Source organism: Mauremys reevesii, linkage group 4, assembly GCF_016161935.1.
Source record: "Mauremys reevesii isolate NIE-2019 linkage group 4, ASM1616193v1, whole genome shotgun sequence".
Classification (NCBI taxonomy): Eukaryota; Metazoa; Chordata; order Testudines; family Geoemydidae; genus Mauremys; species Mauremys reevesii.
This window is the reverse complement of record NC_052626.1, coordinates 67,563,549-67,588,226: the sequence shown is the minus strand read 5'-3', so window position 1 is coordinate 67,588,226 and position 24,678 is coordinate 67,563,549. Positions and strand designations below refer to the sequence as shown.

The following is a 24,678-nucleotide window of genomic DNA, read 5'->3' as shown; positions in this document are numbered from 1 at the left end:
ACTCATTCGGTTCTTCTTGCAGTTCTGCAAATACTCCAGGATCATAAGATACCTTTTTACTGATATAACTGATCTACGCTAGTGCCGATATAGCTACTGCTGCTCATTGGAGGTGGTTTAATTATGGTTTAATAATTATGTTGATGGCATAGAGTGGCTACTGGAGTGATCTTACTGCAGTATAGATGTGTGGCTCTAAGCTCACTAGTGTAGACATGGCCCTAGCCAGCCCTACATGTAGAACTGGAGGTATTTCAGACAAAGTTACTGTGGAGACCAAGGATTTATGCATTTCACCTAATAATCTCAATTTAGCTTCCACAACCTGGATTCTCTCTTTGACCCCCTATAGATTTGGTACGAACATCCCCACAACCACAGGCTGCTCTCCAGCATAGACAGCAAATGTGAAAAATCAGGACAGGGGGTTGAGGGTAATTAGGGTGACCAGACAGCAAGTGTGAAAAATCGGGACAGGGGGTGGAGGGTAATAGGAGCCTGTATAAGAAAAAGACCCAAAAATCAGGACTGTCCCTATAAAATTGGGACATCTGATCACCTTTCTCCAACATGAACTAGAAAGTTTATCTAGATGTCTTATGACGTGCACGGAGCTTTGCAGCACTGATTTAACCACAGAACAGATATTAACCCGAGCCCCTAGGATAACTGGACTCAGCGCAGCCCCGGCCCAGCCCTACCCAGCCGGACCGCGCTTGCCGTACAAGATGGCCGCGCCCACAGGCCGAGAAGAACGCCAGGCTACACGGGAGGCTCCACCCCAGAGGAGCAGGAGACCGGAAGTGTCCGTCACTGCGGGTGCTCCGGGTGTGTGCCCGCCGGAAGCGTCTGTCGGTGCAGCAGGGTGCGGGGGCTGCAGCGCGGCGGGTTCCTGCTGCCGCAGAGAAGCCAGCGTTCCGCTGCGGGCCCAGGCGCAGACAGGTGGGGGGCAGGGAGGTGGCTGCGGAACCCGGCGCGCGGTTCTCTGTACGGGGGCGGGGGGCTGCTGGAACATGGGGCTGCTGCTGCTTCCCTGCCGCGCCCGGCTGCCGATGGCGCCTCCTCGAGCGCCCAGCCCAGGCAACCCACCGTTGCAGACCCCAAATGTGGCCCCGCCCCAGGAATCTCCGCGGGGGGGTCTCCCCGCGCCCCGCCAGGTGTGCGCGGTGGGGTCGTGCTGCTCCCGGGCTGCGGCAGTGCCGGGCTGGCCGGCTGCCAAGGACAGGGTTTACAAGGGGATGTTTACTCCTCCTGCTTGTGGGGTCTAGAGCAGCCTGCGGGGTGTCTCATGTTGGTCTCTCCATGCTGATGTGTGCAGCTGGTCCCCGGATCTGGGATGGGGGTGGGGTATGGTGCTGCCTGGCTCCTCCCACATGGTTCGGCTTGCAGTATCGGGGCCACAGGCCTCAGTCCTGCAAACAGTTAGACGCGTGTAACCGTGCAGGACGTGAGTCCTTCCAGTGAAGTCAGTGCTGCTCACATCTGCAGGTACTCGCGTGCTTGAAACTGTTTGCAGGACTGGAGTATTAGAACCCCATCCTGCAAATGAGTGGCTTTCCAGGTTTAGCTTTGCACACTCATGGACATAGGACTGGAAGGGACCCTGTGTCATTGCATTCAACCCCTGCCATTATAGGCGGCATCATCAGATGGTCTCATTCATCAAACTCCACCTGAAAATTAGGTTATTTACACTGGAGGACATTGAAGTGAGTGGGGCTACACATGGGTGCATGATTGCCTTGTACTATCAGGACTATATTACCTACAGTTAAAATGCTGCATCGATGCAGCTGCACTGCTGTAGTGCTTAAGTGAAGACGTTCCTGTGCTGATGAGAGAGCTGCTTCTGTCAGTCTAGTTAATCCACCTCCATGACAGGTCGTAGTTGTGTTGACAGGAGAAGCTCTCCTGCCGACATAGCGCTGCCTACACTGGACATTAGGTTGTATAACTACATGACTCAGGTGTGGATTTTTCACACCCCTGACCAATGTAGTTATAAGGTATGCCTGCACATAATATGCTACAGCAATGCAGCTGTGCCACGGTAGCGCTTCAGTGTAGATACTACCTATGCTGACACAAGGGGTTCTCCCATTGGCTTAGGTGATCCACGTCCCTGAGAGTCAGTAACTAGGTTGATGAAAGAATTCTACATGGGGATTTAGGCTGGTTTAACAATGCCGCTCAGAGGTGTGAATTTTTCACATCCCTGAGCAATTTACTTAAACTGACCTAATTTTCTAGTGTAGATCAGGTGTTGGGATCCAAGGAATTACTGCTGTACAAGATCACAGAAGTACTTGTATTCACTGATGAAGTAGAAATAGATGTTCCCCAAGCACATACATTATGGCAGCACTTACCAAAGCTTTGGGCACATCCCTGTCTGTCTAGACCTCCCAGTTGTTTTTTGGAGTCTTCTCTTTGATTTTAAAAACAGGTCAAAGGTGTGAACCTCCCCAATCATTTTAATGGGTGATATACATAGATGCTGGTGTTGAGGCTTTAAATGTCAACTTTGTGAACTATTATGTTGCTCATCACAATAGAAGAATATCATGAGAATTTCAGTTGCTTGGGTCTTTAGCAGCACTTGTTGGGGTTGAAGGAGTGAGACGTGAGCTTTCAGAAGTTTGAGAAATACTGGATTCTGGACCAAATTCTTTTCTTAGTTACACTGATGTAAATGAGTGGAATTACTCTAGATTTTGGTGTAATTAGTGTAACCAAGACCTGAATTTAGACTCATTAGCATTTAACACACCCATGCTCCAGGTTATGTCATTTGCTTTGATTCCTGATTTACTCCTAAACAGAATCCAGTACATTTTAAAAATTCCATAAAAGCAGCAAAGAATCCTGTGGCACCTTATAGACTAACAGACCTTTTGCAGCATGAGCTTTCGTGGGTGAATGCCCACTTCGTCGGATGCAAGCTTTTACAGAACCAGACTAACATGGCTACCTCTCTGATAAAAAATTCCATGTTGCTTTATGATCCTGAGCTGTACTTCGATCTTTGTCTGAATAGTGGCAGTTTGATTTTCTTAATTTTATATTAAAGAAATTTTGAATAAATTCTTAAACATCTATTCATCTGTCCTGCTTTTTTCATTGCAGTCTATAAGAAAATTCTGCAGTGCCATTTTGAGTGGGTGAAGCGGAGGAGGATGAAAAATGCCCAGACAAAGAGCAGTGACAGTTACTGTGGCCACCCTGTTGGGCATTGCAGTAGGGGGTCTGGTTTTGTGGAAAGTAAGCCAGCGTTGGAAAGAAAGGGTCTGTCGTGGTCGTAACCAAGTTGGAGCTCTGAAAAGGTCAGAAGATGAGGAACTGACGGAAGTGGAGGAGAAGGAGTTACATTCATGTGTTAGTTTTTCCACCATTTCCTGGGTAGAAAAGATCCTTGGTGCAGAAATAGTGATAGTTTCAGAGGCAGAGGAGTGGGATCGAGTGGAACCATTACTGAAGAAGGAGTTGCAGAGCTGGCCAGTCCTTGGGATTGACTGCGAGTGGGTAAGTGTTTGATCAAGGAAAATCTGTTCTCCAGCCTCCTAGGGCAAAGGCAGAGAATTGATGAGGCTTTGAATATTTCTTGTGCCAACACCATTGGGTTACCTAGGGAGGTGGAGGAATCTCCTTCCTTAGAGGTTTTTAAGGTCAGGCTTGACAAAGCCCTGGATGGGATGATTTAGTTGGGGATTGGTTCTGCTTTGAGCAGGGGGTTGGACTAGATGACCTCCTGAGGTCCCTTCCAACCCTGATATTCTATGATTCATTTCTGGTTTAAGTAGTTAGAATGGACACACCAGAAATGACTCTTGAAATTGACTGTGCAGTTATCACCAGGGAACCCAATAAAGGTCTATTGATTTTGATTTTAATAAAAACTTAAATTAACTGAGCATGGATTTAAAGTTTATTGAGATCATCATTTGTTAAACTTTTGGAATAACTCTTAACATATTCTATTGATGGAATTATAACTGGTTTTGATTGACTAGATACTATATATTTGTACAGTGTTTCCTTCAAGTTAACTTACTAGAATTGTATTAATTTAGCCTTATATTTTTAAGGAGCTTACATATTTTAAAAACTATAACTAATTAAAAATAAACTAAAAGAGGAGAAATTGCAGTTATTTATAATTGAACATGTAAAATATTGGACCTAACAGAATGTGAAATTCCCAGAAGAGGGCCAGCACAAGCCTATTTAACTGTTCACAACTGGGTTTCAGTGGGGGCCCTCTTCTGAAGGGTGAATTTCACCTACACTGCATACATTAACTAAGCTAAGGGGGAAAAAAGGACCGAATGGTGAAATCTGTTAGGCTGTGAAATAGTCACCCAAGGAAAATGGGGGAAGCCATATTGCTTGTGTCTCTTAAAATTAGACTTGATAATGCACTAGAGAATATACTGTATGAAACAATGCTACAGTGGACGGGTTCTCAGGACAAATTATTTGGTGGCCTCAGAGTGCAGCCACCAACTCTTGCTGGTGGACGCTCTCACACTTTTCTCTAACATACTTAGTTAGCTTTAGGAAAAACAAATAAATATGCACCTATACACATCCAAATCATTGTAATTTATTTATTGCTAGCTAGTAAGTCTCTTGTGAAAAGTGATATTAACAAACATACAAATCCGCTGAGAAAAGTGAGACTTACTCAGCCCCGGCAAGCCTGGGGACGAATTAAGCCCTGGATGGGGGCCAGGGGAGGCAGTAAGTGGGTTGGAGCCTGAAGCCCGGTGTCCAGAGAATGGGGCCTGCTGCTACGCGGCTGGAGCCTGTAGCCCCATGGCCTAAGCCTTACTGCCCCTGGGAAGGTGGGGAACTCACTGGCTGCCTGCTCCTCCAGCATTCTGCCCCAGGTGTCTCCAGAGTTGGGCAGGGCCCAGCCTCAGCAGCCAACACCAAGGCGGTGCATACAGGAGCACCAAGGAGAAGGAGGGGCCACTACTTTGCCCCCTCCCAGTCACAGCCCAGCATGCTGTGGCCGCAAGAAAAGGCTCTGGTGGCCGCATTTGAGATACGCTGGACTAGATCACTTAATAGGTCTTTTCTATCTGTAATGCCTATGATTCTGTTGTGGCTTGTTCTGTACCCAGACACTAATACTCTAACGCCAGTGCTGTTTGGTTCTTTGGTTTCAGGTGTCAGTGGAAGGAAAGGCCAGTCCTGTATCCCTCTTACAGATGGCCTCTTCCAGTGGCTTTTGCATTCTTGTTCGATTGCCCAGGTTGGTCAGCAATGGACAGACTGTCCCAAAGTCTTTACTGAACATCTTGGCAGATAGCACTATATTAAAAGTTGGGGTCGGATGTTGGGAAGATTCTTGCAAGCTACTTCAGGACTATGGCCTTGCCGTCAAAGGGAGCATAGACCTCCGGTACCTCGCAATGAGACAGAGGTGTGTATCCATACACAACAGCAGTGTACTTGAGGTGTACAATTTTAACTGGAAATCTTAAAAAATGAATTTGATTCTGATGAAGGATGCTACATTGGTAGTCCTGGATTTGTCCTCAGAACAGTTATGGCCCGGGTAGCAGTAGTGCAAGCCTCCTCTTTTTTCCCCCTCCCCCCCCCCCCCCCCTTGCAGTATGCCTCAAACTATGACCCAGGCAGACCAACTCTTCCAGGGACAAGGGGGTAGAGTCTCCATGGCCTGTTCAGTCCTTGCACTCTGTGCTGAGGCTGTGAGTATGGAAGCCGAGTAGTGCCATTTGTAGTGGTGGTTTTTGTAATGAGGGCATCTATTAGGAACTCAACTAATACTTCCAAGCAGGGTGTATATATTGTAACTTCTACCCAGTGGCTCACAATTTCAAACTAAACTAGTATTGAATTGTAAGAGAGTCTTGATAATTAAGACAAAGACTTTAAAGAGGCAGAAAGGGAAACACACCTGGTCTCCATATACAGTAGACTGTTTTTTCTCTCCATCTTCTAGGGTGTACTACTCATTTTGTCCTCTCGGAAAGGATCTTGCAGAACCATTCTGAGTGCTTATGGGCTGTTCACCATGGAAAACACTGGTTATATCATAATCAGGTGAACAGCCTTCTCAGACTGGCTCCATATCTAACAGTCAGGATTTGAAACATTGCCTGTCACCATTTACACCATGTACATAAACACAGCAACTTAACTGTTCATTTATCTGCATGGTGACTGGTGAAAGGAAAGTTAAACTTCAAATATTGGAGACCCTATTTTCCTTCCTCCCACCTAAATATTTGGATTTGGCCTACATTGCTTTTGGAGGAGAGGCGGGCAAACTGACATGCATATTGGATATAGTGCTCAGTGATCAAGGAAGACCCACAAACAAATTCTAACTATGTAAATTGAGTGGTCAGCGGATGAGTGGAAAGAGATCATTGTCAGACTTCTTGAGAAATGTACAAAATTAATCAGCTTTTAATTTTCTCCTTTAATAATTCTGTTTCCAGTGAAACATTAAAGATACAACAATATTTTCTAATGCTACTTTCATGTTAAAGAAATAAAGTTATAACCTTTTGCCTAGAAACACTCCTCAATTGCAATATTTTACAGGCCTTTGTCCTGTGTAACTGATTTGGGATGTAGGTCTGTTGACCTTGTGCCACCTCTTTAGCAACTATGATTATTAGAGAACATGGAATCCTTGAGTCTTTCATTGGGCAGTTGAAATGTGTATTTTATGATTCTTCTCCTCTAAAGCAGTGACTGGATCTCTCATTTCTGAGCAAAATGTTGCCCATTCCTGGCCATTTGGTCTAGTGGCATTTCAATTCCATACAACAAGCTTGCCTGTTACTGTAGGATATCTCTCCTTTTCATTCAGAGGCAGACAGCTGATGGAAAGATCCCCACTCTTTCTCTCAAAAAGAAATTCTTAGATTCTGTAATGATCTACTGTCTGTATTATGTGAAAGAGCTTCAAGAGGGAATTGGTAACATTCATGCTGGAGATCTTCTGCTCTAGAACTAACCAGTGACCTAAAGAACCAAGAGCTATGCTAGCTTAGCCAGTAAAGCTTATAGATGAGCAGGTGTCCTGTTCCTATAGTGGTCACTGACACATACATCATCTAATCACACACTTCAGTAGTTCCTCTTGTTCAAATAGATTCGGGGTGGATGCAAACATTTTTCAATTTGATTGGTGCTTTTATCCATGTATTTGCTTTTGTTTGTTAAACTGAAGGAAGGATCTGCTCTGTAGTGGACTCAGCCTCAAATCTCTAGCTGAGAATGTCCTAAACTGCCCTCTCGACAAATCTCTTCACTTGCGCTGCAGCAACTGGGAGGCAGAAGAACTGACTCAAGACCAGGTGTGTCTTCTGATTGTAGTTATTCTTTTGTGAGGAGGAATAGTCTTGTGGCTAAAGGACAGGATTTGGAGTCAAGAGATCTGGGGTCTGTTCCAGCTCTGCCACAAGCTCAGTGTGTGACTGGTCCAGATGTTTCATCTCTCTCTGCCTCAGTTTCCCTCTCTTTAAATGGGGATAATTTCCTGTCTTGGGGGGGGGGGGGAGGGTTTGACATATTTAGATGTAAGAGGATTGAAGTGCCAGGTATTATCTCTGTTCATAGGCAAGCGCCAGGGACCTGGTGATAGTTGATCTGTGAGGGTTTTGTGAGTGGTCTGTATCTGGTTTGGGGGTTGAGCCTTGAAGGTGCTGAGCACGCTCATCCTGATTCAGCAAAGTCCTTGAGCACCTGCTTAACTTCAAGCACATGAGTAATCACATAGACTTGACTGGAAGCACTCATGCTTAACTTTAAGCAGATGCTCAAGGACTTTGCTTGACAAGAGCCTGTGTGCTCAGCCCCTTCAGGACCGAGCCTATAATGAGCAGATTATCATTGAGCTTTTGGAGAGCAGGGAGGTCACTATATAAAGGTGTGTCTACCTTTGAAGTCAGTCTGTCTGTGTGATCATTTTGAGTGGTGTACAACAGACAGGATTACAGTGAGCATATGTTAATATTGTCTTTTGAGCTCTGCTTGTCCTTTACTCTTAACTTGCCTTTGTAGCAATCTACAATATAATACCTTCTGGCTCCCTCTAGGGGTCAGCTGGCTACACTGTAGATTACTGGAAGGGCTTCAGATTGCATAATGAAGAGGAGGGTCTGTGGTTCTAGGTAGGGAACACTAGAGGCTCCCAGACCCTTACTTCAGTGCTGGAACTCAGTGTAAGTTCCTAAGTCAAATAAATGCTGCTCCCTCTTTACCTAGAAATGATGTTTCACATTTGCTGTGTTGGGGGATCTTGTCTCAGTTCCTCACAAGGCGTTAGCCCTCCTTCTGCGCAGTAACACAGAGCTCTGGCTCTTTTCCCCAGGTCACTTATGCTGCCAAGGATGCCCAGGTCTCAATGGCTCTATTTCTCCATCTGCTGGGATTTTTCTTCATCCCTGCTGCATCTGGAGGTGAAAATGCTGTTGTTGCTTGGCAAAAAGTACTGGGCAAGTGCCAGGGCTTGATGGATGTCCCATTCAGAGGAAGAAGTAGCAGCAGTCTAGGAGATGATGGAAATGGAGAGGTGGACTCCCAGCAGAAACCAAGGAATCGGAAGTCTGCAACTAATGGCCAGTCCCCAGTAAATCAACAAGTGAAGGATCCCCGCAAACAGAAGCGAAAGCCCCTCGGTGTGGGATATTCTGCAAGGTAATTGCATGAGCCTTTTTTACTATATGCACTTTAACTAAACTTGCAAGGACAGGATTTTGATTGATACTTCCAGCCCTGCTTATTATGGTTATGCACATTCACTATTGCTGGTGTTCAATAGCTAACCCTGAGAGTTAAATGCAAGATATAAGTGATGGAAAAAATGAGTAAGATACATTTACCAAAGGCTAAAAGAAAACTCAAGATTGTTCTGATGCTATAGAGGTCCTAACCCACTGAGCGCACCTCAGAGCAATAGGACATTTGCCATTCTGCTTTCTAAAATAGGGATATAATCAGGTATAATTTGACTGCCTCAGAGCTCAGGAAGGAAAATCTCTGGCCTGCACCTAAGCAGAGCATTTCACAGTTGGCCAGGCAGGATGGATAATGCTAGACTGAGGGTGTCCTTTTCTTCCCAGGTACCAGCTGTTAACTGTTGCTGGAGGCAGGATATGAGACTTCAACCAATGGTCTGATCTGATCAGGCAAATCCTAAATTCTTATGTAACAATGGAATCTGACAGTCTGAAACTTCAGTTATTTTATTTACAATGTTTTAAAATTAAAAGAAGTTAGATAAACCGTCTTAATCTGAATCCAGCAAGGGGAGATGCAGAATTGATATGCCTGTTTTTAAATTTAATTTGATTATATCAGATTTTATATACACAAACATGGGGAGTTAAACAACTTCAGTCATAGCCAGATGAAAAGGAAAAATAGACATTTCAACATTAACTTTCTCCTTTAAGATTCTCAGGTTAGCTGTGGGGGGAGATAATTTAATGGAGCCGGAAAACTGATTCATTAGTATTTTTTAACAATTAAAATAGAAATAACAGTGTTCTGTTACTTATGGGTGATTTTCTCTGGTCACTTCATATTTTCAGGAAACATTTTGAGCCAACATCAAACAGTCCAAGAAGGGCTCAGCCCCCTAGGAAAAACTAAATAGCTGATCAAACAGAATTCTAAGCTAAATCCAGGCTGTTGTCTGTATTTGATCATCTATTTCAAAACAAAACAAAACAAAACAAGAAGCTCTTTCATTAGAGAGACTTAAAACTAGTCAAGACAAAGTGCTGGAGAACATATTGTAGGGAATAATCCTTCCCTGGTCTCTAGGGTTAGATTAGATGTGATCAAAATGTTTTTTTCTGTTGCTGATTTCTAGGAGAATGTTTGTTTTAATTTGAAGAAAAAAAAAAAAAAAGGATCCATAAATCACTCAGATGACACCTTTGACTGAGCTATTACACCTGCCTCTCCGTTTATTTTCTGTATCCTCTATCCTGGCTGGCCAGGCTAAACAATGTCGCCTTTACTACAAAAAATTCCCACCAGTGCTTACTACCAGTTCACCTGAACTGCTGATAATCACCGATAGGAGCCTTAGAATAGACAAATCCAGTGTCTTCCTGTGGTTTTTTTTTATCACCATGCACTAGTGGGAATATTTTTTCAAATTCCCTGCTGTAGAGACGGTATGAATTACTGAATAATTTAAATTTGTGCAAGAGTTCTTGGCGTGATGCTTCTTGCGGTAGCAGTTCAACTCAGGGAATTCTTGCTGCTGTGATCACACTGTGAGGGGAAGGAGCACTTTGCACTACAACAGTAGCTGTCTATCCCTGCTCCTGAGCAATTACCTAGCTTTGTTGCTGCCGTTCTGCTCAGGGCCTCCTGGCTGGAAGATGCAGCCATCTTCCTCCTCAGGCATTTAGTTTTGTTAAAGGGGTGCTGTCAAAGTAAAGATATTGTTTGGAAAAAAAATAATTCCTTCCCTGTATTGATGAAAACACCGGAGAGCATCCGAACCAGATTTTAAACATATAGGTTACTTTTCACCATTGAGAGTTGCTCACTTTTAATTCTGAAATGTAAGCAAGCCTATTGTCAATGATAGCATCAACAGAGGGTTCAACGTTCCCAGCTTCACGGGTACTGGCTGCTGATCTGGGAAACAGATCCTTCACAGCCAGTAGTTGTAGCCAGAACAGTCAGTCACTAAGGAGTTTGCTGCCCTCCGTGACAGCCTGTTCTGCCAGTATGGTGCTTGGCCCATAAATACAGGTTGCTGAAGGCTAGAAGTGTGTGTACACCTGGGGTCACTCATCTGACGTAAAGGATGCTGCGTGTATGCCCCATGAAATATGTAGATACATAGAGCTCAGTTTCTGGGGGTCCTGTTTATTTTAATTGTCATGATGTTCACCCTGTTTCACAGAAAATCTCCCCTGTATGATAACTGCTTCCTGCATGCACCAGATGGACAGCCTCTGTGCACTTGTGATCGCAAAAAGGCCCAGTGGTACCTGGACAAGGGCATTGGAGGTACGTATGCCAGTCCTCATATTAGTCTGTATCTAGGAAAGAGATCTTTTCTTTGCCATGATATTGTTGGGTGAGAAATGATACTTTTGAGAAGGGGCCCAGGTCTGAACAGAGATCCAATTACTGGAGATGTTGGGGGAAGGAATAAACAGGATGTGTCCGCCGACTTTGTGCATAATTCATTTAGCTTTCCACATGCAACTGTTAAAGGCCTCCCTCTCTGCCTTCACCCTTCCAGAGTTGGTGAGCACAGATCCATTTGTTGTGAAGCTGCAGTTCGAGCCTTCAGGACGTCCTGAGTCACAAGTCGATTACTATCTGACAGTCAAGGAGAACCTGTGCGTGGTGTGTGGCAAGAGAGAGTCCTACATCCGGTGAGTTTTTACACAGTGCAGGGAAGAAAAATACATCTGGTAGAGTAAGACCCAGACCCTGATCAAGTTCAGTCTCTAACATAACTTTGTGTTATTTACCAGTGGGAGGTAAACTGGGACACAGTCATGCTTGTGTAGAATTCAGTGTGTATATCTCGGGTAGGCCATAGCCATTCGAGGCCCACATGATCCTATGTAAGGGCTATGTTTTAGTCACGGGTATTTTTAGTAAACGTCATGGACAGGTTAGTAAACAAAAATTCACGACCTGTGACCTGTCCATGACTTGTACTATATACCCCTAACTAGAACTTGGGCCAGGGCACCACAGGTGCTCCAGGGGAGTGTGGGGGCAGGGCAGGGCGCTGCGGGTGCGCCGTGGGGGAGGGGAGGGGAAGAGAGGGTGGGCTGGGGCGCTGCGGGTGCGCCATGGTGGGAGGAGAGAGGGTGGGCCGGGACGCCGTGGGCGCTCCTTCGGGGGGAGGAGAGGAGAGGATGGGCTGGGGCACCGCAGGTGCTCCATGGGAGGGGAGTGAGGGCGGGCCAGTGTGCAGAGAGGGTGCTCCTTGGGGGGGTTGGGGGAGGAGGAGGGCTGGCAGGCTCCCTACCTGGCTCTGCGCAGCTCCCTGGAACCAGCCAGCATGTCCCAGGAGGTCCTAGGGGGAGGGAAGGCCGGGGGGCTGCGTGTGCTGCCCCCACCACAAGCGCTGGCTCCGCAGCTCCCATTGGCTGGGAACGCGCAGGCAGGGGCAGTGCACGGAGCCCCCTGGTCCCTCCGCCTAGGAACTGCAGGGACATGCCAGCCGCTTCTGGGGAGCCCCCCGAGGTAAGCGCCGCCCCCCACCCTAAACCTCTGCCCCAGCCCTGAGCCCCCTCTCACACCCAAACTACTGCTGCTGCTGGGGCAGGAAGGGAGGGGGACACGGTGGCCCGAGACTTCCCCAGCAGTGGCCGGTGTGGCTGGCCCAGGGGCTGCCCAAGCTGCTCAGGAAGCCCCAGAACCAGCCACACTGGCCTCTGCAAAAGTCATGGAATCCGTGGCAGACTCGCAGCCTTAATCGTATGTCTCTGGACAAGATTGACATGGGAGAGGTTGACATTCCTTCCAGTAGAGAGCAGTTGTGTGTACTCTCACTAGAGAACAAGCTGTGTTCAAACACAGAGTGCAGGCTGCAGTCCAGCCTGGACAGGCTAGTGGTACGCATACCTCCCCAGTTTAACTTTTTTCTCAATGAAAGAGAAGAAAAAACCCTGTGTGATGTTTTGGGAACAACCAAGACCAGTAAGGGGTTCTGTCACTGCCCGTCCTTTAACTTTGGAGGCCTTCGTGCTGTGCAGCTGTGGTTCAGATCCCTGACACCAGTAGCCAGCCCACAAGTGCATACTGTCACCAGTCTAGTTACTCCTTGGAGTGTGACACCAACAGCCCTTCCAGTTCCGACTCTCCCCAAATCTCTACTTCCCGAGTTCTTAACTACCAGATATGCTGACTTTCCGGTTTGTCACCTGAGAAGGTGTAAAACCAGCCCCCTAGATACTTTGGCATGCACATTCCCCACAGCTTGCATGCGAGAGACTTGCTTGTGGTAAAAATAAACAAAAAGTTTATTTAATAACAAAACCACAGATTCGAAGATAAGAATAAGGGAACGCAAACCTATACAGGTGACACAGCAAATAAACATAAAAACAACCTCAGGCTTTTACACTTCCATATTAGATAAAATCCCTTTTATGATATAAGTTACCTTTTGCCATAAGACAGTTTCTCAGCATACGCACTACCTAGAGGTGGGATCCAGCAGCGTTCATGGAGAGCGTCTCACCACAAGCCTGTCCCTCAAGTCTGAATAAAAATCCTGAGTCCCAAGCCTGTTTTTAAAGGCTTTCCATTCCCCTCCCCATCCCCCATCTATGGTGACTCATGTTTATTCAGAATGGGGAAATTCCCTCTTGACTTGATAGCCCGGGTGTCTCAATGTCTTTCTGTTAACTCTAGTGGCCCATCATTGTCTTTCCTGGGCTGGACAATGTATCATGTAAACTTCCAGTTTGAGCGGTGCCCCTCTTTGCTTCACTGCTTAGCCCCCGCTGGGAGGTGTAGCTGAAGCTGTAGTATGGATTATTAACACAGTTTTCTGTATTCACAGATACGTAGCTCCATAACCAGAGTCTGTACACACGTCTCGTAATAACCATCAAGTTCAGAATATTACAAGCTTTCATAAAAGACCTTATTCATTATACTTTTATAGTCGCAATATGCAATCATTTGGTTTAACTGATCATTTTGGGGATTTAAACCATCTGGTTTCCCTGTTGGTGTCCGGACCCTGACTGTCTCACTTTTCTGTATTTAATCCTGTTGTTAGCATTTAAATGGCCCAGGTGAGCTGTGACACCTACATATCCATAAAGCTAATTGGTGTGGAGGAGGGTGAGTTCTAGTCTTTACAGCTGCTATTGTTTAGCTGGGAGCAGTGTCCTGCAAGGCTACATGAACTGACCAGCAGCACAGTCACTTTATAGTGTAGGGTGACCAGATGTCCCAATTTTATAGAGACAGTCTCGACTTTTGGGTCTCTTTCTTATATTGGCTCCTATTACCCCCCCCCCCCCCGTCCCGATTTTTCACACTTGCTGTCTGGTCTCCCTATTATAGTGGGACAGCTGTGCCTTTGTAGCAGAAAAAGACAGACATATTTATTGTTAAATGAAAGCTTCCATTTTCTGAAAAATTCATCCAAATGCATCAGAAACTGTGGAGAGAATCTAAAACCCTTTGTGTGACCGTGGGGCTGTCTGGCTGCAGATTTCTTCTGGGTTAAGGGTGCTTTCTTCATAGATTTTCTGGGAAAGGATGTTGGAATGTTTTTACAGAGGCCTGTACAATCTTGTTGCAAACTTTCCCAGTGGCTTTCCCTCTCCCTTGCAGCCTCCTGAGCCTAGGCCAAGCAGGGCGCATGCACAGTTCTTTTCATCCCTTCAGATGTCATATGAGAGCCCAGGGCTTCATCAGCTTGATAAAAATCCTCATATGTCTACTAAGGCTATGTTTACACTGCCACTTTCAGGGCTAAAACTTTAGTCATTCAGGGGTGTGAAAAAACACCCTCGAGCGACAAAAGTTTTAGCGCTGAAAAGCGCCAGTATAAACAGCACTTTATCGCTGGGAGCTCCTGGCAATAAAGCTACCGCCGCTCATTCAGGGAAGCTCTCCCCCGGCAATAAACCATGACTACACTGGCCAGGTCACAGTGCTGCCGCACTGTAATGTGGGCGGTATAGACATACCCTTGGTGTGCTCAGTAGTGATTTTGCAGTTGCTCATAACTTTATAAAATTTCATTCCACCCCGATGCCCTCATTGAGGGTAACATGCCACAGATTAAGGTTTTGATTAGACATTTTCATAATATTAAAATGACCCAGTATGGCCGTTCTTATGAATTTACACATTTTTGTCTTTAACTATGAATCAGCTCTGAAAAATACCTCTAAAATGGCACTGTGGGGTCATTTTGGTTTGTGGGGTGGGTTGCGATTAATTTTCATTTATTTTTTTTTATATGAAGAAAACAAACAACAGAAAGATAATTGACTTACAGCTTGTATATGTTTCAGTATACTGCATGCTTTATGGGATTGCCCGTAGAATTCTGCAGTCTTACTACTCGTCAGGTCTATGTCTTGCAGATCTAACACATTAGGGTGAGGGTTAGAGAAGTAAAATAGGAGAAGACATGTAACTAGGAAAGGGAGCATTTAGGTGGAATGGAGGTTTGGCTTTCTTTGAATAGTCTCAACATTTTTTATCCAAATGTATCTAAAAGCATGGCCCAAATTTCTTTGACTTCTTACACAGGGTTCCCTGTTGATTGTCTTTCAGTAGCTTCCAGAGAAAACGTACCTAGGTTACAAAGGAGTTTTTTCTAATTGCCCTGCCTGCAAGACTCATGCTGGGATCTGAAGGTCAAGCTGGGCTGCCTCTTACTTGTTCATTATCACAAGTAATAAAGATTCTGTCGGCCATACTTGGCAGTTAGTTACAACTGTGCAATTCCTTTGTGCCCTCTGGGGATGCACAGTGTAGCTGAGGGTAGAATTTGGTCCTGCATTTGGAATTGGGCCCAGTCCTGCAAGCACTGAGGCATGTGCTTTACTTCACACATGAATAGTCCCTTTGAGGTTAATGGGAGCACTCCTAGGAGTATCGTTGAACATATGCATAAGTACATGCGGGATTGGGGCTTTTATTAGGAATTCTTTTGATGCACTGGCCAGGACAGAATCTAGTGATGTCTCTGCAGGGCTAGCAGAAGTAGAAAGCAAAAATACATTTCTGTCAATAAGATTGGCCGTGGAGTACACACAGAGAACTGATCCAATGCTGTCTTTACAGGCGATTTTCTGACTCTCTTAAAAAAAAGCACAGTACACTCCTGAGCTAAGACCAAATGTGGAAAGCTCCAGCTTCTGGAGGGGTTCCTTTTCTATATCAGTCTTCCATCAGGCGTGTAAGTAGTAGTTGATGGCAGCAGCCATCTGAAATCTTAGTTAAGACTGTTGCTATTTCCTTCCCAGGAAGAACATCGTACCTCATGAGTACAGGAGACACTTCCCCATCCAGATGAAGGACCACAACTCCCATGACGTTCTACTGCTTTGCACTTCCTGCCATGCCATCTCCAATTATTACGACAATCATCTCAAGCAGCAGCTGGCCGAGGAGTTTGGTGCCCCCATTGGCTGCGAGGAAGGGGTGCGCCTGCTGGAGGACCCCCTGCGAAGGCAGGTCCGGTCAGGGGCCAGGGCTTTGCTGAATGCAGACAGCTTGCCTGACACCAGGAGGGAGGAGCTGCTGCAAGGAATCAAGGACTTCTTTAACACAGAGACCATTACTTCAGAGATGCTCCAGGAAGCAGCAGGCCTGGAAACCAGGTATTACAAGAGCCCAGTGACTAGGTCTAATGTTTTAGCCGTCTGTGTGCGCACATGTGTATATTTATGTATTTAGACTTCAGTTACAGAAAAAGACACCTAGCCAAGGCCCTAGGTGCCCTGATACATAAATAGTACAACAGCAACAAAAATCCCAGCAGCATTGGTAGAGCTAAGTAATAGGCCTACTTTCCCCCCCGAGCTCCTTTAAAAGTACCTCCTGTTGTTTTAATCTCCCTGTAAAACCAGGGCCGGAGTTTAACAAACTGGATGTTTACACAGTGCGTTACAAACACAGTGCTGCAGAGCTCCGTGCAGGCACAGGGAACCCCCAGCACCGATACACTTGTGAGATTGGGGCTATAGATTACGTGTTTCCTGCAGTGAGACACGTACAGTCTTTCAGGTTATTACTCTGCTACGGGTGTGGGGAGTAGTCGGGTGGACAACTCTGTTGGCCCAGCCTGCCTAGTTGAGCCTTGTGTTTGTCAAGTGCTTTGGGTGTGAGGGCACCCAGCACGTCACGGTATTGGGAGACCGAGAGTCCCATAATGGGCTTGTGTGAAACCAACCCCCCTTGTGTCTTGGCAGGATTTGTAATGAGAGCTACATGCCGCATGGGCTGAAGGTGGTGCAGTGCTTCGCCAAAGGGGGGCTGCGCTCACTCATGGAGCTGGAGAGGCGCTGGCGGCAGCACTTTCTGGACACCATGCAACCGAAGCATCTTCCAAAGCGGTGGTCAGTCAACCACAATCATGGGAAGCTGATTCGAAAATATGGGGAGGACCTTCGGATCGAGCTGTCGTGAAAGTGACTCCAGATAGCGACTGGAAGGACTATTTGACTTTCATCTCCCTGTTGGAACTGCAAGCTCCTGGGTGCAGGATGGCCCAGGGAGACTCCCGTTGTCAGCAGTGGTTCTGCTGGGACTCAACAACTCTACCAATGGTTAAATCATGTGACTTCAATGTTAAAAGATGGTTGGAATTTTTAACCATAGTCTGAATGGAGCTGCTTGGTTCTTCACCATCTTGTTCTACAGAGATGGAGTCCTCATGTATGCAGACATGAGCTCCTCCACTTTTATTAGACTGTTTCAATCCACAGGGGATGTGCTAAGGAGACTTCTCTGCTCAAAGTGACCATACAAAAATTGGCACTTTCCTAAGTGTTCTGACCCCTCTGCCATCTTTGGTGAGAGATGAACAGGGCAGATTCTGCCAGAGAGAGGTTATATCAGCATGAATTTGTGATGACTGGCATCCCCTGAGAGGTGTTTTACATCCAGTTCGTCCACCTAAGCACCATGGAGGGCTTCTTCACATGGGATATGAACCTTTTTGTTGTTTCCAAGCGCTAGTGTGGACCAATCCCCCTCATCCCATGGCTGCACCTCCAAATTAATCCACAATTCCACCCCCACCCCTTGCTTTTGGTGCAGGCCAGCTGCACCCGGGTTAGCTTTTCTTGGAGGAAACCTTCTGTAATGATGCAGGGACTCACCCCTGTGGCACTTCCTGGTGGTCGTCTTAGGAATTAGCTCTCCCACTGCTGCTTGGCCCCCATGTCCCTCCCTGGACTCGGTGCCCCTTATGTTTGGGGTGCTGCCCTCTGGCAATACCCCTGCAGTCTCAGGGTCTCCCCACCCAGGGGAACCCCCACCCCCTATTCCTACCTTGCCTCAGTCATGGGCTAGTGCCAGTCACCATATAGCCCCCTTTCACTGGGGCCAACTGCAGTCTATATAAGCCAGTCAACATAGGCAAGGGAGGTTTTGATCTGCTGCCATTCCCTGCAACCCAGTACCTCCAGGGGCCTTGTACAAGGCCATGCAGCTGGGGAGTTGCTGGCCCAGAGCTCCCCAACTCCTCTGGCTTTCCCCAGCCCTGCTTCACTCCAGGACCTGTTAGCACTCAGGCAGCTAGGTCCATCTCCCTCCCCAGCTAGAGGGAGACTGCTTGCTCCTGGCCCACTGCCCTCTTATAAGGGCCAGCTGGGCCCTCATTAAGCCAGCTACAGCTGTGGCTGCTTTCCCAATCAGCCCAGCATTCCGAACTGCAGCCCTCTCCAGGGCTGCTTTTACCCTTCCAGGGCCGGAGCGGGGTGATTACCCCCCACTACACCTTCCCTAAAGAGACATTCCTGTTTCATGGACAGGATCCCAGTGTGAAGAAACAGCACTTCTGTCTTATTGAGAACTGGGTTAGAATTGCAGACAGATCTCTCAGCCTTCTGATGGCTGCTACTGCATCTTGAGGAAAAGTGACATCATTTGTGACTCTGTCACTGTGGGAGCACGAACAGTCAGAAATCTATTTAAAAACAAAACACCTTTCAGACACACAGCATGTGTCTATAAAAATGTTACTTACCAATTCAATCTTCCTGTGTAGACACTGTGATGAATAGCTTTTGGCAAGCACCCTCTCACATCATTCTGAAATGGGGTCAGCTGTCTAACAGAGGACATGGAGAGAAGAAAAGGCTTTTTCAGAGAAGCAGTATTTTCTAGGCATCTGTGCACATAATTGGAAGCCATGAGCCCCAGAGCACTAATCCTGGCTCTGACACTGACTTGCTGTGTGGCCTTGAACAAGTCACATAACTTATCTGTGCCTCAGTTTCCCATCTGTAAAATGGGGCTAATAATACTTACCTACCTCACAGGGATGTTGAGGCTTAATTCATTAATGTTTGTAAAATGCTTTGAAAATGTAATCTACATCTCTACCCGGATATAACGCGACCCGATATAACACAAATTCGGATATAATGCGGTAAAGCAGTGCTCCAGGGCGGGGGGGAGGGGGGCTGCACACTACGGTGGATCAAAGCAAGTTCGATGTAATGCGGTTTCATCTATAACACGGTAAGATTTTTTGGCTCCCGAGGACAGCATTATATTGAGGTAGAGGTGTATTATGTGAGGGTTAATTATTGCTGTTGATATTTAAATGTTCTTGGCTGTTTCTGTTCAGCATTCATGTTTCTGCCTGGTGCTAGATTTTAGATGTATTTAACTTTTTAAATAAAAAACCCTTTTTCTTAACTGTTCTGACTCCTCTGCTATCTTTGGTGAGAGATGAACAGGGCACATTCTGCCAGAGAGAGGTTATATCAGCATGAATTTGTGATGACCGTGTTTCTCACAAGTGGTGAAGTCCTGCTTGAATTACACAGGTCCTTTCAAACAAGTTTTAATAAAACCTTTATACTGCACCACATTTTTCTGCATATGACCCGCTTCTTGCAGAAAACTAGTCTGGAAAAGTCTGAGGATTTTATTTTTTTTAAGGAGTAAAATCCTGGCCCCATTTAAATCAATGACAAACCTTTAACGGAGACAGGATTTCACCCTCCAGTGGGAGCACTTTATGTAGTAATTCTCCTGTAGGAAGGATGCCCTAGTGGACAGAGCACGACACAGGAGACCATAGTTCAAATCTTGGCTCAGGTACAGGTTTCTTGTGTAACTTGTACAAGTCTCTTAATTTCTCCATCTCTGTTCCCCATCTGTAAAATGGTGATAGTGCTACTTCCCTACCTCACAGGCTCTTTTGAGATTAAGAAATCTTGAATGATGGTGAGGTGCTCAGACACGATGAGGGTAAAGTCAAGCTTCCTTGGTATTGTGTGTTCAACTGTACAGGCCTTGGTGGGAGAGTTAGAACAATAGCTCCAACATTCCAGAGCGAATAGAAGGCTGTATGCCAGTGGAAAGGGGGATTCTTGATGTGAAGTTCCTGCTTCTTGCCCTGATGGGTCATGTGATATTCAATTGTAAACCAGTCATTGGTCCAGAAATTAACATTGTTCATCCCACAACTCAGACTAGTAATTTTGGGAAGAAATTCCACAGTTGAGGGAAAGAAGGAAATATTTCTGGAGCAGGTTGTTTGCAATAAATTGCAATTGCTGAGGTATGGAATGTCAGTAGTAATCCCTGGGGAGCATGGGTGGCAAGTTTGTAGAAATTTTGGTGGTGCCCAGAACCCGCCCCCCAACTCCGCCCCCACCTGCCTAAGGCTCTGGGAGGGGGCTCGGGGGGGGGGAGGTCTGCGGTGAAGATCCTGGGCTGAGGATTAGGGTGCGGGGGAGAGGGGGGTGAAGGGTGCAGGCTTTGGGATGGAGTTGGGTTGGGAAGGGGTGTGTGGGAAGGGGGAGGGGGTGCACCTTCTGGGGAGGGAGTTTGGGGATAGGAGGGAGTACAGGGGTGAGGGCTGTGGGGCTGTGGTGGTGGGCTGCCTGAGGCTGGTGGGGGCTCAGGGCTGGGGCAGAGGTTTAGGGTGCAGGGGGATGAGAGCTCTGGCTGGTGCTGAGGGGTTCATGATGCAGGAGGGGGCTCAGGGCAGAAGGGAGGGGTGTGGGGTGAGGGTTGTGGGGCTGAGGATGAGCGGTTCATGATGAGGGGGGGCTCAGGGCTGGGGCAGAGGATTAGGGTGCGAGGGGATGAGGGTTCAGGCTGGGGATGAGGGGTTCATGATTCATTGGGGGCTCAGGGCTGGGGCAGAGGATTAGGGTGCAGAGGATGAGGTTGGGGCTGAGGATAAGGGGTTAATGATGCGGGGGCTCAGGGCTGAGGAATAGGGTGCAGGAGATGAGGGGTTCATGCTGTGCGGGGGCTCAGGGCTGGGGCAGAGGATTAAGGTGCAGGGGAATGAGGGCTCTGGCTGGGGATGAGGGTTTGGAGCTTTGGAGGCTCAGGGCTAGGGCAGGGTAAGGGCATCCTGCCTTGCCATTAGTGGAGGGCATCCTGCCTTGCCATTAGTGGAGGGCAGCCTGCCTAGCCATTATTTGAGCGCAGGCACTAGGACCCTGCGGCAGCAGACAGCAGTTCTGCGGAGAGCTGATCTCTGCCAGCAGAAGCCGGCAGGGAAGAGGCTCGCGCTGCTTTCTGTCAGTCAGGGACGCGGCGTGGCGGGGGGGGGGGCGACACGAGGGGGTGTGTGTGGCTACAGGTGGGGGCTGAGACCTGCTCCAGGCAGGGATGCGGCGGGGGGGAGGCCCGCGGGGGCCGGGGCCCGATCCTGGCAGGGCCGGGGGAGAGACCCAGCTCCAACTATTGCTGGAGCAGGGCACCTGGTCCTGAATATTCCTAGAGCCCGGGCACCGCAGTTGTATATAACCTGCCGCCCATGCTGGGGAGATGGATTAGTAGGCGGAGGGCAGTCAAAGGTACAGCATAATGCAATTTATCAAAGGGCTGCTAATGAGAGACCTTTGCCATTATAAACCTCATTTTGTGCCTCCCCTATCCCAATCTACAAAGATTAAGATCTCACCAAAAGCTGAGGGGGAAGTGCTAGAGCCCATGGGTTATGTCTCCATCCCCTTTCATAGATCTAATTGTAATATCAATAACCAACCTCCTGTACATAGTGACAGCCCAGGATATGGCCTTGGCCTTGGCCTTGTCCTTTTGTGACATAGACGTGCCCAGGCATGTGTATTATTACCCCTGTGTCCAGCCATCTTCTCAATATTTCACCACAAGGGGTCATATGCGATCTCTGCTGAAAGCTAAGGACTAGCGGACTGTTAGATTTATTGCAAGTTGATTGTATGGGAAGTAGTTTAAGAAATATGTAGACTATTGGGTTTATAGCTGTTGAAACGCAGACACGTCACCTGAGGTGAGGCCTTGGCGAAGTCTTTGAGATTTCTCAGTCAATGCTGAGAACAATGGACATCTGAGGAGAGAGTCTGTGTTTACTGTCTGAGGCGGGTGAAGGCTTAAGGATTTACAAAAACAAAAGAACCCCAAGAAAAGTGTCTGAATAGGGGCCCCCCTGAGGTAAGAAACAATGGTCTGCAGCTGTGTAAGAAAATTGGAAAGGGCACAAGATTTTATCCATTATGGAGGAGGAACTCTGCCAGCAGGGATGTCTCATGGAAGATGGATCCCAGCTCTTGGAACTAGAAGACCACTGCTGCAAGGACTGACCTTTGGGTGAGGGTACAGGAAAGCAGATAAGAAAGTAACTTGTTAATAAGTATAGGCTATAGTTTGCCTCTTATGTTTTCTTTTACCTGTAACTGTATGTTTCCAAACCCTAATACAGTCGAACCCATTTATCTCGACCTCGGTTAACTTGCCAATCGTATTAAGTCGACGTTTTAGAAGTGGAACCGCCAAACTCCCTCTTTGTCTTATCGGTTTCTCATCGGTTATGTCGATTCTTTAATCTCGCCGAACCCTAATATCTCGAGCACAGAAGAGCGCCGAATTTGCCACTTACCGGTAAACTACTAACTCCGGCGGCGGCCCTGCCTGGCTCCTGCCGCATCCCTCCCCGGCCACGCGACTCCTGCCCTGGCCCCGCGTCCCCAGCCGCGCGACTCCTGCCCTGGCCCCGCGTCCCCGGCCGCCCGGCTCCCCGCGTCCCCGACCCCCCAGCTCCCCAGCCCCAGCCGCCCAGCTCCCCGCGTCCCCAGCCGCCCGCTCACCGGCCGCCCAGCCCTGCGTCCCCAGCCCCCGGCCCCCCGGCCCCGGCTCCCCGCGTCCCCGACCCACCGCGTCCCCAGCCGCCCGCTCCCTGCGTCCCGCCGCCGCCCGCCCGCCCGGCCCGCTTCCCGCCCGCCCGGCCCGCTTCCCGGTCCCGCCCGCCCGGCCCGCTTCCCGGTCCCGCTTTGCCTGCCGCCCGCCCGCCTGGCCCGCATACCCGGTCCCGCCTGCCGCCCGCCCGCCCGCTTCCCCATCCGCCCGCTCCCGGCTCCCCCGCCCCGCGTCCCCCGCCCCGGTTCCCAGCGTACCTGCCCGCCCGGCCCGCTTCCCGGTCCCGCCGCGCCCGGCCCGCTTCCCGGTCCCGGCCGCCCGCCTGGCCCGCCGCGCCCGCCCGGCCCTTCGTCCCCGCCGCGCCCACCCGTCCCGCTTCCCGGTCCCGCCGCGCCCGCCCGTCCGCCCGTCCCGCTTCCCCTGTGCCCGCCCGCCCGGCCCGCATACCCGGTCCCGCCGCCGCCCGACCCGCTTCCCGCTCCCGCCGCCTGCCGCCGGCCCGCTTACGGGTCCGCTTCTTTGGCTGCCCGGCTCTGGGTCCCGTCCACGGCCGCCCGGCCCGCTTCCCGTCCCGCCGCGGATCCAGCCACGTGCAGGCAGCGCGGTAAGGGGGCAGGGAGGGTGTTGGAGAGAGGACAGGGAGTTCAGGGGTGGGGGTGTGGGTAGGGGTTAGGGGGGTCAGAAGGCAGGGAACAGGGGGCTTATTCCGTGTATAAGACGGTTATCTCGATTCACTGCGCATGTGCTGAGTTCACATAGCACGTGATCACGGTCCGTATGGTCGTTCACTCCCATGCCAGTTCACTCATTCTTGTTGATCTTGTCTGAAGGATAACATGCTGTAGCTATTCTGTTTATTTTTTCCCTTCTAAAAATGTCTGGAGGTGTTAAGAGAAAACTGGACAATCAGTCAATAGAGAAAAAGTATGAAATCATACTGCAGCTAGAAAAAGGAAAAAAACCGGCAGACCTTAGTCGTCAGCATGGCATTCCAGCAAACACCATTTCAGGATGGAAAAAGAAGGCCGACGTGATAAAGCAAATGTATGAGAAGTCTGTCTTTGATCCAGCAAGAAAAAAACTTAGAGTGGCTGAGCACAAAGATGTCGACGATGCACTGTTTCAATGGTTCACAAATACGCGAGCAACAAAGCTTCCCATCAATGGTCCCTTGCTGATGGAGAAGGCGGACATCCTTGCTGCAAAGCTAGGACACCCTGACTTTAAAGGAAGTCAGGGGTGGGTGGATCGTTTCAAAAATCAAGCGGCGGGAAAATCAAGCCTTACAGATGCTGTCTTGGAAGAGGAGGCACAGGAGTTAGCCATCACTGTCCAGGAATTCTGAGATTACATAGAAATCGACAAAGACGTCGTTACTGATGGTGTGATCACCGATGAAGACATTGTATCAAGTGTGCGGTCAGCACAGGCAAGCACATCTGCATGCGGCAATGACAAAGAAGATGAAGAAGATGCGGACGAAGATTTGGAACCAATTCCCTCAGCTGGTGAGGTGGTAGAAATGCTACAGAAAATTCGACGGTATGGTTCTTTTGTAGGAGATGAAACTGTTTTAGACAGCATAAATAATATTGAAGCATTTGTTTTCAAGCAGACTGTTAAAGGCAAAAAGCAACAAAGCATTTTAGACTTTGTAAAGAAACCATAGTAACCGCGTGTACGATACTTTTCAGAGCTGTGTCAGAGTGAAATGACTCGCAAATTTAATTTTGACACTGGTTAGCTTTTTGTAAAAACGAACTACACCCCGCACGTTTTTTGTGATTTTGTGATTTTGTGAGCGATCTTTGTGTTTGCAGTGTTGGAGAATATAATAAAGGTTTG

At 48.1% G+C, this 24,678-nt stretch overlaps 1 protein-coding gene and 1 long non-coding RNA gene across 6 annotated transcripts in view; one reads left to right on the top strand and one right to left on the bottom strand.

Annotated features, from left to right (window-relative positions):
* Positions 1-21,703, bottom strand: part of LOC120403724 — a 41,564-nt gene extending 19,861 nt beyond the window's left edge. Inside the window, exons 1-3 of one of the 2 annotated variants that reach the window (XR_005597695.1) lie at positions 21,620-21,703; positions 18,710-18,793; positions 16,122-16,257 (exon numbers count right to left, since the gene is read on the bottom strand). This is a non-coding gene — a long non-coding RNA (uncharacterized LOC120403724). Of the gene's footprint in view, positions 1-16,121; positions 16,258-18,709; positions 18,794-21,619 lie in introns of those variants that run through there. The other variant, XR_005597694.1, reaches the window with a different exon arrangement.
* EXD2 (exonuclease 3'-5' domain containing 2) lies at positions 821-18,991 on the top strand. 4 transcript variants are annotated; one of them, XM_039535248.1, is made up of 9 exons: positions 821-942; positions 3,127-3,522; positions 5,172-5,428; positions 7,214-7,340; positions 8,357-8,682; positions 10,916-11,022; positions 11,261-11,396; positions 15,981-16,337; positions 16,929-18,991. In XM_039535248.1, exons 2-9 carry the CDS (start codon positions 3,184-3,186, stop codon positions 17,143-17,145), a joined length of 1,866 nt encoding a protein of 621 aa, XP_039391182.1. In that variant the 5' UTR covers positions 821-942; positions 3,127-3,183; the 3' UTR covers positions 17,146-18,991. The 4 variants fall into 4 exon arrangements, with proteins under 4 accessions (XP_039391182.1, XP_039391185.1, XP_039391183.1 ...); XM_039535249.1 differs by lacking the exon at positions 821-942 and adding an exon at positions 1,290-1,488; XM_039535250.1 differs by lacking the exon at positions 821-942 and adding an exon at positions 2,568-2,623.
* Positions 21,704-24,678: the final 2,975 nt, after the last annotated feature.